At 41.0% G+C, this 13341-nt stretch overlaps 1 protein-coding gene across 1 annotated transcript in view; it reads left to right on the top strand.

The window, feature by feature from the left end:
• The window catches only part of EML6 (EMAP like 6), a 267307-nt gene that overhangs the window by 142661 nt on the left and 111305 nt on the right, over positions 1 to 13341 (top strand). Inside the window, exons 9-12 of the mRNA XM_012556681.2 lie at positions 489 to 745; positions 4794 to 5006; positions 11664 to 11831; positions 13009 to 13115. Coding sequence (XP_012412135.1) covers positions 489 to 745; positions 4794 to 5006; positions 11664 to 11831; positions 13009 to 13115 — 745 coding nt within the window. The remainder of the gene's footprint in view (positions 1 to 488; positions 746 to 4793; positions 5007 to 11663; positions 11832 to 13008; positions 13116 to 13341) is intronic.

The following is a 13341-nucleotide window of genomic DNA, read 5'->3' as shown; positions in this document are numbered from 1 at the left end:
ATTTTCTTGTAGATTATGGAGATTAGACCTTTGTCTGACTTGTACTGTCCAAAAGTTTTTTCCCAGTCTGTAGGTTCTCTTTTTACTCTTTTAGTGAAGTCTTTTGAAGAGCATAGGTGTTTGATTTTTAGAAGATCCCAGAAATCCCGATTTTTTTAATGAAAAATTTAGGGAAAAATAATACATAGCTGATCATTACAGCAAGCATGCATTTCATTCGAAAGGTTTTTTTTTGTTTTTGTTTTTACTTTATTTTGTTTCTACTTTGGAAGCCCAAACATTATTTTAAATGTTTATTATTGATTTTCCTATATTGGCTGTAAGTTTTAAATAACATCATTTTATGCCTTTCCTCAAAAGTTAATCCTGTAATTCCTGTATGTTTTCCCTCCCTTTCAAAATGTTTCCTCTGCCACATACATGAAAGCATGGCTTAGGAGTTCTATTTCTAGATTTGCTGCTTATCACTTTGCTTCCTATTTCTACAGAGACATGACAGAAGTGGTTCATATCAAAGATCGAAAGGAAGTCATTCATGAAATGAAATTTTCTCCAGATGGGTCTTACCTTGCAGTGGGATCCAACGATGGCCCTGTGGACGTCTATGCTGTCGCACAGCGGTATAAGAAAATAGGAGAATGCAGCAAATCCCATAGTTTCATCACTCACATCGACTGGTCTTTGGACAGCAAATACTTGCAAACTAATGATGGTGCAGGAGAACGACTGTTCTACAAGATGCCGTGTAAGTCCTGTGGGCAAAGGTGTTTGTGAGAGGCTTTTCAACAACAACGAAATAAACTATTTATTAAAAAAAAAACTTCGAACCACACAAAGAAAATATCTGAGAATATCATTATGATTTTAGAACAAGGAATGTTTTCTGAAACAAGACTCCAAAATCGCAAATCCTCAACAACAACAAAAATAAATCACAAACCCTCAAGGAAAAGATTAATAAATTGGACACATTAAAATAAATAAGTATTACACAGCAAAAGAGACCATAAATGAAAAGATAAGTCATAGCCTGGGCATAAATACCTACAATTGTTATAATGGACAAAGTATATATATTTAGAATATATGAAGAATGCCTAAAAATAAGTAAAAGGGAAAAAAAAAACTACTAGAAAAATGGACAAAGCTTAAACGACCACAAACATATGAAGTAACAATCAGGGAAATGATAAGTAAACAAACAGTGAGATGTCATTTTACACTGTTTTGATTCACAAAGTCTGTACATATTAAATGGCAGGAAGACAGCCCGTGATTTTCTGGTTTGCACATGCACAGGGATGTTGCTGTAAGCAGTGTTTGTAACAGCCAAAAAGGAGACACAGCGTAAATGTTTGTAGTATGAGGATAGTTTAATTAAATGTGGCACAGACTTACAGTGGATAGCACTTAAAAGAAGCTAGAGGGTCAGAGAAAAAGAGGAAGACTCTCAACCAGACGGATTGGCACGGTGGCTGCAACAATGGGCTCAAACGCAGTGATGATTGTGGGGATGGTGCAGGACCTGGCAGTGTTTCATCCTGTTGTACGCAGGGTCGCTATGAGTTGGAACCGACTCAACGGCACCTAACAACAACAACAGACTGCAGCTACTGTGTCAATATGGGTAGATCCTGAAAATGTAATACTGAGCGGACAAAAGTAAGTTGCAGAATGAAATGTACAGTGTATAGCCTTTAACATTTTTAGGACATGAAAACCAGTTCTATATATATTTTGTAAACATATACATATGTAGTAAAAGTTTTGTTTTTTTTTTTTAAATGCATGGGAATGATGAACACCAAATTCAAGGAGTTGTTTATCTCTAAGAAAGGATGGGGAGAAATGAGATTGGGGAGAAGTATCCAGTAGATTTTAACTGTATCTGTAATATTTTCTTTCAAATAAATTCTGTGGATAGAGACAAAATGTTAAGATTTGTGGAAGCTGGCTGGTGTATACGCTTATTCATTATAATAGTCTATAATTTTCTGTATGTTTGAAATATTTCACGTTTTTAAAGTAGGAAAAGCTTAAATATTTGTATAGCCAACTTCTAAGTATTTGAAAGCGTTTGACCCGTTTAGTTCATTATTCAAGTCCTTTACGTTATCTATTATTCCCTCTTTCCTTTAACCTCCTCCTATATGCCCATTTTGTTGTTCATTAATACATCTCTTAAAGTTTGAATACATAAATGGTGATATGCAAAACTGCAGTATTACCTCTGTTAGTGCCTCACACACGCAGTTCTGCAGCAGGAGTTAGAAAACCAAACCAAACCAAACCAAACCAAACCAAACCCACTGCTGTCGAGTCAGTTCCTACTCACAGAGACCCTATAGGACAGAGTAGAACTGCCCCATAGGGTTTCCAAGGCTGTAAATCTTTATGAAAGCAGACTGCCACATCTTTCTCCCACAAACGAGACCATAAAAGAAATGAACCACCTACCTTTTGGTTAGCTGCTGAGTGCTTATCCACTGTGCCACCAGGACTCCTAGTTAGAAGTGAATGAAAATGGGTTGGAGGTATCATCTGGGGGCTTCAGCTGGCAGGGCAATCACACTCCCTTCACAAGCCAGACGTCAAGGGGTAGTGGGCTTGGTAGTCTCATTAGGTAAGCTGATTTCTCCCAGAATGCAAAAGGAACAGGACAGAGAACAGAAACTTTAGAAAGGATGGCCCTGGAGAATTAGAAACTGTCTCTGCAATCAGGTTAGAAATTCAAGTCAACATCTTAAGATCTCAGTCCTTATGTACTATGATTGCTTTCATCCCAATTCTGTGTTCTTCATAATTAGAACCTCTTCCAAACCCGTTGCCGTCGAGTCAATTCCAACTCCTAGTGACCGTATACGACAGTAAAACTGCCCCATAGGGTTTCCAAAGAGTGGCTGGTGGACTCAAACCGCCGACCTTTTGCTTATCAGCCAAGCTCTCAACCACTGTGCCACCAGGGCTCCTAGAAGCTCTTAGTATATGATTATTTGGTGAAATGAGTGCATTGGGATCGAAGAACCATATTTTTTGTGACTCACCACTATAGGTTTTATGGGATAGTCCTTTGACTTACATAACACTCAGTCAGTGCATTTAGTTTTTAATCCTAAAATAAATGTCATACATAAATAAATCTCTGCATTTATTATAATGTTTGATTAGTGATCTTTAAATAAGAAGAAAAATTTAACACTTAACATGAATGTTGGCCTGAAGTAATTATATTTTGCCTTAATTTTTTTACTAAAAAATTAATCTTTACCATAAAATAACATGTGACATATCATATAACTTGAACATTTTTTAAGAGTCCTTGCCCTACCAAATTTATGAATGTGCCATTCCACCCATTGCCACTGAGTTGATTTTGACTCATAGCGACCCTGTAGGGTGGAGCAGAACTGCCCCATAGGGTTTCCAAGGCTGTAATCCTCATGAAAGTAGACTGCCGCATCTTTCTCCCAAGGAGCGGCTGGTGGATTCAAACCACTGACATTTTGCTTAGCAGCCAAGTGCTTTAACCACTGCACCAGAAGGGCTCCTTGAATGCATGATTACTAGGTCCATATTTATTTGTGTTTAGTTCTCTGCTTGATGTGATTTCATATATATTTTTCCACACATGAAAAAATATGGAACACATATTTGTCATTTGCAATAACAAAAAAAAAAAACCCATCCTGCTCGGTGACAATATCGTAATTTGATTTAACATTCTCCCATTACTGGGAATTTTGGGCTTATTTCCAGTTTCTTTGCTGCTCCAGATAGTGCAGCTCTAAATATCTTTGTAACAGGTAGGTTTTTCTCTCTGAGTTACTTCCTTGGACTGTGTCCTCCAAAGCAGGAACATTGGGTCAAAAAGACTGTGTTCTGGCCATAAACTCTCTGATTCTGCAGTCATTTTAATGATTTTTTATGAAATGCTGTGTTACAGTCCAGAGTTCCTGGGTACCAATTGGACAATGTGCCAGTAACATCCAAGGGCACCTATTCACACAGATACTTTATTTGAAATATTTACTCGTTTGTTTATTTGGAAGGGGAAGGTGTGAGGTAGTACACTTAACTGTCCAGATTTTTAATTTTAAAATTATGTGGGGCCAAACACACATTGATTATTGTGTTTCCTCTTTTGTATGATCTCTGTGGACATCCCTCAGCAGCTGCTGGTGGACACTGGCCATTGTCGGCACACTTGAGAACACATCCGGAAAATTGTCAGGGCCATTTTCCCCAGTCAGCTGCGTTTATTTCATCATAATTCTGTGAATTTTCATTGTCCATGACTTTTAAATCCATTCGTTTTCTTACGAATTTATTGAGCTTGAATACTGAAAAATCCCTTGTTAAGCATCCTTGAATTATGAAAGATAGAAGTTCAGAGTAAACTTAGCCATACTTTTTCAAGCATGACAAAATGTTGATTAAATACATAATTTAAAGTCACTTCATCAATAAAATAAAGCACAATATCATCTGTACCTAATAATCAAGGTCAAGTACACATTCGTAGTTTGAGACACAGTACATTTAGTATGATGATCGTTTTCCTTCTATGCTCCTTATGTCTGAGTTAAGAATATGTGTTTTCTTTAAACCCTGCTGCAGCAGACAAAATCACAAACTGGGTACAGAGATTAGATTCTGTGATTTCTTTGGTTTATAGATGTTTTTAAACAAGTACAAGTCTAGACCTCTATAAGAGAAAACAACGAATAAAGTAAATTAGGATATGCTTTTTATTTAAACATAATGTTATATTAATGTTTCTTGACTGTTTTCAGCTGGGAGGCCCTTAACAAGTGAGGAAGAAACCAAAGCGATTCCCTGGGCCTCCTGGACATGCGTGGAAGGGCCTGAAGTGAGCGGAATTTGGCCGAAATACACCAATGTCATTAACATCAACTCCGTGGACGCCAACTACAACAGCTCAGTGCTGGTGTCTGGAGATGACTTCGGACTGGTTAAATTGTTTAAATTTCCTTGTCTCAAGAAAGGTATGGCCAAAAGAGATGTGTTGTTGAATAAAAGTTTAATCCAGAATGTATACACAGTATAATTAAGGCTTATTTTCTTGGTGTCTGTTTCTGCAGACTGTTCATTTTATCTTGTATGTTTATATTCACTGTTTAGAATGTTAAAACAGAATGTGCTGTTGATCCCTTCTGCTTTTGACATCCTAAACTATGTGGCATGGCAAGGTGAAGTCAGCGTTTGTTAATAGTTATCACTCTCTGCTTTGTGATTCATGGGCATCATTTCACGGTTCGTGTTTCAAACAAGTTGTGCTTTATTTATATTTACATAAATAAATATTCATAATTTAAATAATATATAACATTACATTGAAATATTATAATTGAAATTCTTTGAGGCTTCACAGCTAATTGTGCTCACACGTGGAAAGGCAAAGCAAACCGTTTCAGATATGTTTAAAATAAAATCTGGCAGTGATCGTTCTAATGATAACGTAGTTCAGAGACCTTTCATCAGAGCGCTAATCTTACCAACCAGATTTATGTGACTGGTGAAATTTTGAGAGAGAATCTTGATTCAAAACAACCCCTCCTGCCCCCACATTTTGTTGTTGGTGTTTTGTTTGTTTATTGTTGTTAAAATCCTATCGGTTCAATTATGAGGCAGCTCTGGGCTTTGTAGATTCAACTGAATTGATCCCGGAATGGCCCAGTCCTCTCCCTCTTTTGCAAGGCCACATGCAGACTTTGCCGAGACGCCTGAACTATACCCTGAAAATCTGACCTTAGGGAAGTAATCCTTGGGGACACGCTGCTGCCTGAAAATGCTTTCACTTGAATGATTTTTAGATTAAGCAAGGGAAGGGATTTAAAAATGTAATCAGAAAGTCATTTTCAGTTAACTGGCCGTTTTGAGGCAGTGACAATTACGGTACAAAATTGAACATAAAATGCAAAGCAAAAAAACACCGTCACTTACACTTGACAGTTTAAAATGTGTGAGGAGGAAAATTACCTCCATGTTCCACATTCAAAACTTCTCTCTCTCCCTGATGGGTCTCGGGAGCAAGAGGGCATCTTGTAAGACTGAGTAATGTACTTGCAGCCAGAAGGTATCGGGGAATTCAGAATTCAGAGGGAAACATCGTTGGGGTCAGAAGCAGTACCAGGGATCTCCACTGTCAGGACTTGGGAATAAAGTTAACTTGATAACAGTTGGTATCTCCATGGATCACTAAGCCTTCTAGGGTGAGACTTGGGTCTGGAAAATAGTAATGGAAACGTGGACCTCAGGTCTGTTTCTTAGAACAAAGGGGTGATGAGCAGTGCTGTCTGTCACAACAGCTCACCTTCAGTGACAGTCAAGCCACGCTGAGGATCGTGGCACACAGGGGATGGGGGAGGGAGGAGAGGTGGAGAGGCAGAGTGACAGCAGAGTGATGGGGCAATCTGCAGACACATGTGTGTCACCGGAGCAGACTGACTTGTTTGCTTTTTGTGACACCTGGTTTATAAATCCTGCAGTTTACCTCAGAGACATCCAGGCTTATGCCCTTTTTGTGCCAGAATTACTGGTAGGGAAGTTTATAAAACAATGTGGGAATAGTTGGTGGGGCTTGTCTCCCCATAGCCCAGATTCCCAGTGACAAGTATTCGCCTCAGTTTTTGGACCTGTTGGCGGCCAACCATCAACAGGGCTGATGGCCATGAGCTGGTGTGGAGACAGCAAACATCAGAGTTTCCCACTGTGATTAAATAAATCTAAACAACCAAATTAATTGGGCACATTTATGATTATATGTGTGGTGTTCTGTTGCAAATGGAGCCCTGGTGGTGCAGTGGTTAAGAGCTCGGCTGCTAACCGAAAGATTGGCGGTTTGAATCCATCAGCTGCTCCTTGGAAACCCTAGGAAACCCTACTCTGTCCTGTAGGGTCACTATGAGTCAGAATCAACTCAACGGCAACGGGTTTGGTTTGGTTTTGGTTATTCTGTTGCACAGTAATTAGATATAACTGTTCTGCAGGACTGAAAATGACTGCAGTTGGTATTGTTTTTACATAGCCGAGTCAAGTTATTTTTCATATTTTTTTTTTGCCAGTTTTCAAATCTTGAAGGAATTAGGATCAATACTGACAGTTTCCCCCTAATGCTTAGACTACTTCCCGTTTGACCATCACCCACAGACACGGACATGAGGTACAACCCAAAGCCTTTCCCATTGACATTTGCCATGTCTTAACCCTAAGAGAAGGCTCAAAGGCTGAGGCTCCACATGTTTCACCCATGCACTGCCATCCCATGAATCCTTTCCAGGCACTCACACACACACACACACACACACACACACACACACACAGTCCTTGAACAACTACCTCCCAGGACAGGTGTCCTGGATGTTATAAGACTTGAGTTGCAGGAAGTCTGGACCTTGGAGGATAAAGTGCTGACCTTCAGTATAGCTTGAATGAACTTGATGTGGTGCAGGAACAGAGAGACCAGCATGTCTAGAGTGTAATGAACAAGTGGGAGAGCTGTGTCCCGTGAGACCAGCAAGGGTGGTGCGTACCATGTCATGAAGGGCCTTGTAAGCCACTGCTACAAGTTTGGGTCTGATTCTAAGTGTGACGGAAAACTATTGAGAGTTTTAGTTGGAGGGCTGACGTAACTAATTAGTACTTTTAAAAGAACACTTGGATGCTGTGTGTAATGGTGAAGGGAAAGTGAGTTTTCCCCAGAGAGATTGTCACAAGAGTCCAGATGAGAGGTGCTACCAAGGTGTTAAGAACATTACTCCACTGATCCCACCCCACCTGGAGCAACGGAGAATGAAGAAAACCAAAGACACAAGGAAAAAGATTAGTCCAAAGGACCAACGAACCACAGTACCACAGCCTCCACCAGACGGAGTCCAGTACAGATAGATGGTGCCTGGCTACCACCACCTACTGCTCTGACAGGGATCACAACAGAAGGTCCCAGATAGAGCTGGAGAAAAATTTAGAATAAAATTCTAACTCACAAAAAAAGACCAGACTTACTGGCCTGACAGAGACTGGAGAAACCCCGAGAGTATGGCCCCTGGACACCCTTTTAGCTCAGTAATGAAGTCACTCCCCAGGTTCACCCTTCAGCCAAAGATCAGTTAGGCCCATAAAACAAAATGAGACTACATGGGCACATCAGCCCAGGAACAAAGATGAGAAGGCAGGAGGAGACAAGAAAGCTGGTAATGGGCAACCCAAGGTCTAGAAAGGGAGGATGTTGACATGCCGTGAGGTTGGCAGTCAACGTCACAAAACAACGTGTATTAATTGTTTAATGAGAACCTAATTTACTCTGTAAACCTTCGTCTAAAGTACAATTAAAAAAAGAAAAAAAGAACAGACATGAAGGGAGGGAGTTGGGGTCGGGAAACAGTTTCAAGGAAGAGCTGAAGGTCTTGCTGATGAATTGGATGTGGGAATAGTGGGAAAGAAAGGAAATGAGGATGACTCTTAAATTATGGGCTTGAGCGGCAGGGCAGATAGTGACTTCATTTACAGGGATGGGGAAATGAGAAAGGAAAAGGTTTTGTCTGTGTCTGTGCATGTTTTATGGGGGTCAGAGGGCGAGAGAGTAAGGGGAAGGGAAACTCCTCAGTCTGTTTTGTCTGTGATGAGTTGAGGTACCTATTAGACATCCAAGTGAACTTGGCACATGGGCTGTCAGCACTCCAGGGAGAATCAGAGCTGGAGATGAACACTGGGCAGTCACGGGCATAGCGATAGGAGGTAGAACTTGGGGAGAGAGGGTCAGTGGAGCCCTCCTTGTGGTGAGAGGACAAACAGAGGCCTTGTAAAGTCACTCAGTGTCTAGGGAGAGCCTTTGAAGTGACTGATGTGATCTGCATTTAGTCAATAAGTATTTGTTGAGTGCTGTTCTAGAGCCTAGACTCATTAAACCCATTGTTGTTGAGTCGATTCTGACTCATAGCGACCCTATAGGACAGAGTAGAACTACCCCATAGGGTTTCCAAGGAGCAGCTGGTAGATTGGAACTGCCGACCTTTTGGTTAGCAGCTAAGCTCTTAACCACCGCACCACCAAGGCTCCAAAAAATAAAACAAACACAACTTTACCCTAATGGAGCCTTTATTCTACTCAGGGAGACACTTAATAAACATAAACATGTCTGATGGTGAGAAGTGCTATGGAGAAATAAAGCAAATGATGGGAGTAGAGAGTGCTGGGGCAAGGCACCATTGTGTTGCTATTTAAATAGGGTGGCCCAAGAGGGGCTCGCTGATAGGGCTTCGTTTGATAGAAACCTGAAGAAGGTGAGGGAGTCAGCTATGAAGATATCCAGGGAAAGAGCGCACCAGACAGAGGGAAGAACAAGTGCAGTCTGGAGAGAGAAGAGTGTCTGGCATATTAGAGGAATGGCAAAGAGGCCAGTGTGCCTGGAGCAGAGAGAGGAGAAAACACCAGAGAGAGAAGGCCGAAATATTAATAACATTAATGCTTTTGCATTTCTAGTTCCAGTCTCTGGCTCTCCCGTTGCCATCAAGTTGATTCCGACTCATAGTGACCCTATAGGGCAGAGTAGAAACTGCCCCACAGGTTTTCCAAGAAGCAGCTGGTGGATTCAAACTGCCAACCTTTTGATTAGCAGCCATAGAACTTAACCACTGCACTACCGGGGCTCCAGTTCCAGACTAGCAAGGATGTATTAGTTATCCATTGCTATATAAGGAATTACCCCCCAAACTTAGCAGCTAAACACAACATTTATCATCTCACATTTTTGGGGGGGTCAGGGATTCAGGAGCAGCTTAGCTGGGTGATTTCAGCTCCAGCTTTCTCATGAGGTTGCGATCAAGTTGTCAGCTAGAACTGCAGTCATCTGAAGACTAGACTGAACCAGAGGATCCACTTCCAAGATGGCTCCCTCACACGGTTCCTGGCAGGAAGCTCCATTCTTGGCCACGTGAGCCTTTCCTTAGGCTACTGGAGTGTCCTTACAACTTGGCAGCTGGCTTCCTCAGAGAAAGTGATCTGAGCGAGAGTAAGGAGGAATCTGCAGTGCCTTCTATGGCCTCCTCTTGGATGTCACACACCTTCACTTCTGCCGTTTTTTTGAGTCGCAGAAACATCTGTGAGACCATAATTTGTGGACATATTTATAAACTACTACAAAAGAGCACAATCAATGCCCATGGAAGCAGCATTCAAGAAATCAAAAGATACATTGCATTGGGCAAATCTGCTACAAAAGACCTCTTTAAAGTGTTGAAAAGCAAAGACATCACTTTGAAGACTAAGGTGTGCCTGACCCAAGCCATGGTATTTTCAGTCACCTCATGTGCATGTGAAAGCTGGGCAATGAATAAGGAAAACCAAAGAAGAGTCGATGCTTTTGAATTGTGGTGTTGGAGAAGGATATTGAATACACCATGGACGGCCAGAAGAATGAACAATCTGTCTTGGAAGAAGTACAGCCAGAATGGTTCTTAGAAGCAAGGATGATGAGACTTCGTCTCACATACTTTGGACATGTTATCAGGAGGGCCCAGTCCCAGGAGAAGGACATCATTCTTGGTAAAGTAGAGGGTCAGTGACAGAGAGGAAGACCCTCAACAAGATGGATGTGGCTGCATCAATGGGCTCAAGCATAACAATGATTATGAGGATGGCGCAGGACTGGGCCGTGTCGTGTTCTGTTGTACCAACTGTGGAACCAACTCAATGACACCTGACAACAACAACAAAAGAGCAGGTAAATAGTCTCTGGGAAGGGTATCAAGGTCAGGGGCAGCAAAAGATAACCCAGCACTTTAAGATCTAGAGAGATATGGGAAGAATATGCCCTGCTTTCCAATTATTCAATTACCATCATCTAGCATTTCCAACTGACCTAAGGAGGCATGCCGAAACTGATTTAGGCAACTCTTTGAAACAGGCAAGGCTGCTTTCTGAGATCCTTCTTTTCCCCTCCGTGCCAACATTCCCCTAATCCTTTCAGAGGCCCTGATGTAATAGGGCTTTCCTCTGGTCAGAACATGCGCTCAGGAAAGGGACCCCTGAAATCTCACATAGACTGCGGAGTGCTAGGCCTCCAGGCCTACCTTTCTGCTGCTGTGTACCAGGCATACACTGAAGACTTTACTGTGCAGTTCAACCACAGATACAACTTCAACTAGATTTCCTTATTGCATTCACTAACCAGATATGGTGTCTACCGAGTAAAGCAACCAACTGAAGAGAAAAAATAATGGTTCTCTCAACTCTACATCTACATGACCCCAATCAACAATTTGACGTTTTTTCTCCACAGAACTATTTTCTGTTTCTCTGCTGTATAGGACTGCCTGTTTCAGCTTGCATTTAAATAAGAATGTGTAAGATGTTCATTCTTTAGTGTTTATTTTCAGAATCAGTGAAGCAGTAGGTGTTATTTGAAACAGGTTCAGAAGTGTCTTTAGCCATGGTGCTTAAAATTTAAGACCCATTTTTAGCTTAATCCATACCGGAATAATTGAGATAACTTTTGGAGGATTTGATATATTTGCTATGATATGTAAGACTGACAGTTATTTTCTAACACATTTCAAGGTTTAATCCTCAACGTGAATAGGAATGAAATAGAAGGAGTTCTATTTTTTGCATAACTAATTTTCTCCTGAATGATGTCTTTTTAGGAGCCAAATTTAGAAAGTATGTGGGCCATTCTGCACACGTCACAAACGTCCGCTGGTCCCACGACTTTCAATGGGTAATGAGCACGGGAGGGGCTGACCACTCAGTATTCCAGTGGAGATTTATTCCAGAAGGTGTCACCAACGGCATGCTGGAAACCACACCCCAGGGTAAAAGAGTAATGGTTTTTCAACACCTGTTTATTTTTCAGTAAGAATTTCAACATCTATTCTGGAGTTAAAGACTTAAAGCAATTTTGAAAAATTCATCCCTATAATAAACATGGAAACCCTGGTGGCGCAGTGGTTAAGAGCTTGGCTGCTAACCAAAAGGTTGGCAGTTCGAATCCACCAGGCGCTCATTGGAAACCCTATGGGGCAGTTCTACTCTGTCCTATAGGGTCGCTATGAGTCGGAATCGACTTGACGGCAACGGTTTTTTTTTTTTTTTTTTTTTTTTTTTTTTGACAGGTATAATAAACACAGTATGGGGTGATGGAGGGAGGGGGAAGGAATTTTAAAAAGTAAAAAGGAAAATTTCTTAAGACTAATATGGGTCAGTGGGATAATTTTCTTCCAAAGACTTGGCTTATACCAAACACAAGTTGAAGGCATAAGGTTTACATGAAGGATACCTTTGAAGATAACCTAAAAGTATGCATTTCAGCCTCCTTAGGACAATTGTAAGGGGCAGCGGGTCCATTGGTCAGGCTGTAGGATGACAAGGTAACCTTTGGAATGGAGGTGGCCTCCAGAGTGGGGGTCAAAGAATAGTCCACGATCGGGGCTGATGTGTTCCGGTTTATGGATGTGTAATCTTTGTATGTACATCCATTATGATGTCAGTAGAAACGATCAGGTAATAAAATGAAAAACTGCATGAGTAAATGTTCTTATTGGAAGGAATTCTGCAGTTTTGACCTTGGCACTTACTGGCACTTGGTGGACATGTTAAAAGGCCCACCTTTTGAAAGAGGATCTTTACTGAAGTAAATAGTTGGATTTTCCTTTTGCTCTAGTCCTTCCCTTAGGTAAAGCCTACCCTTTTTACATTTTTCAAAGCAAGGGTTAAAACCCGGGGACCCTCTGTGTAATAGCAGATGGGCAAAAGTTCAGTCTGCGGACAGTTGTCCCAACCCTTTATGCTCCTGTTAGGTGGGCTGGGCGCCACCAAAATGATGAAATCTAAGTAAAGAGATTTTAAGAATCTGCATTAAATAAAAACTATGGTGTAGTTATTTTTCATTTACTTTGATAGGCTAGAAGAAAGAAAATATTTTGAAGAATATTTTTAACTGTTTAGCATCTCAGAAGTTTTGCTTGTTTCTTGTGGGGTGTGTGTCTGCAGACGGCGGCACTGATTCCTACAGTGAAGAATCGGATTCCGACTTATCAGATGTGCCGGAGTTGGACTCTGACATTGAGCAAGAAACTCAAATCAATTATGATCGCCAGGTCAGTAAGCGGGGGGCAATTCAGATGCCTCATAACCCAGCAACCGCAATATCGCATTGGATTTGGACGTTGCACTAAAAACGGCTATATTTAGGCAGAAGATAAAAATAAGGAAAATTGCCTAGTTCTTGCCTTTAAATGCAGGTTAAAAATTAGACATCGATCTGACCCTATCATTAGAAATTTAAAAAGTAGAAAAGTTTCAGAGCTGAACCCATGCAGTTCA

Source organism: Trichechus manatus, unplaced genomic scaffold, assembly GCF_000243295.1.
Source record: "Trichechus manatus latirostris isolate Lorelei unplaced genomic scaffold, TriManLat1.0 scaffold00005, whole genome shotgun sequence".
Lineage (NCBI taxonomy): Eukaryota > Metazoa > Chordata > Mammalia > Sirenia > Trichechidae > Trichechus > Trichechus manatus.
Note: the sequence above shows the minus strand (reverse complement) of the source record. Positions and strands in the feature narration are given on the sequence as shown.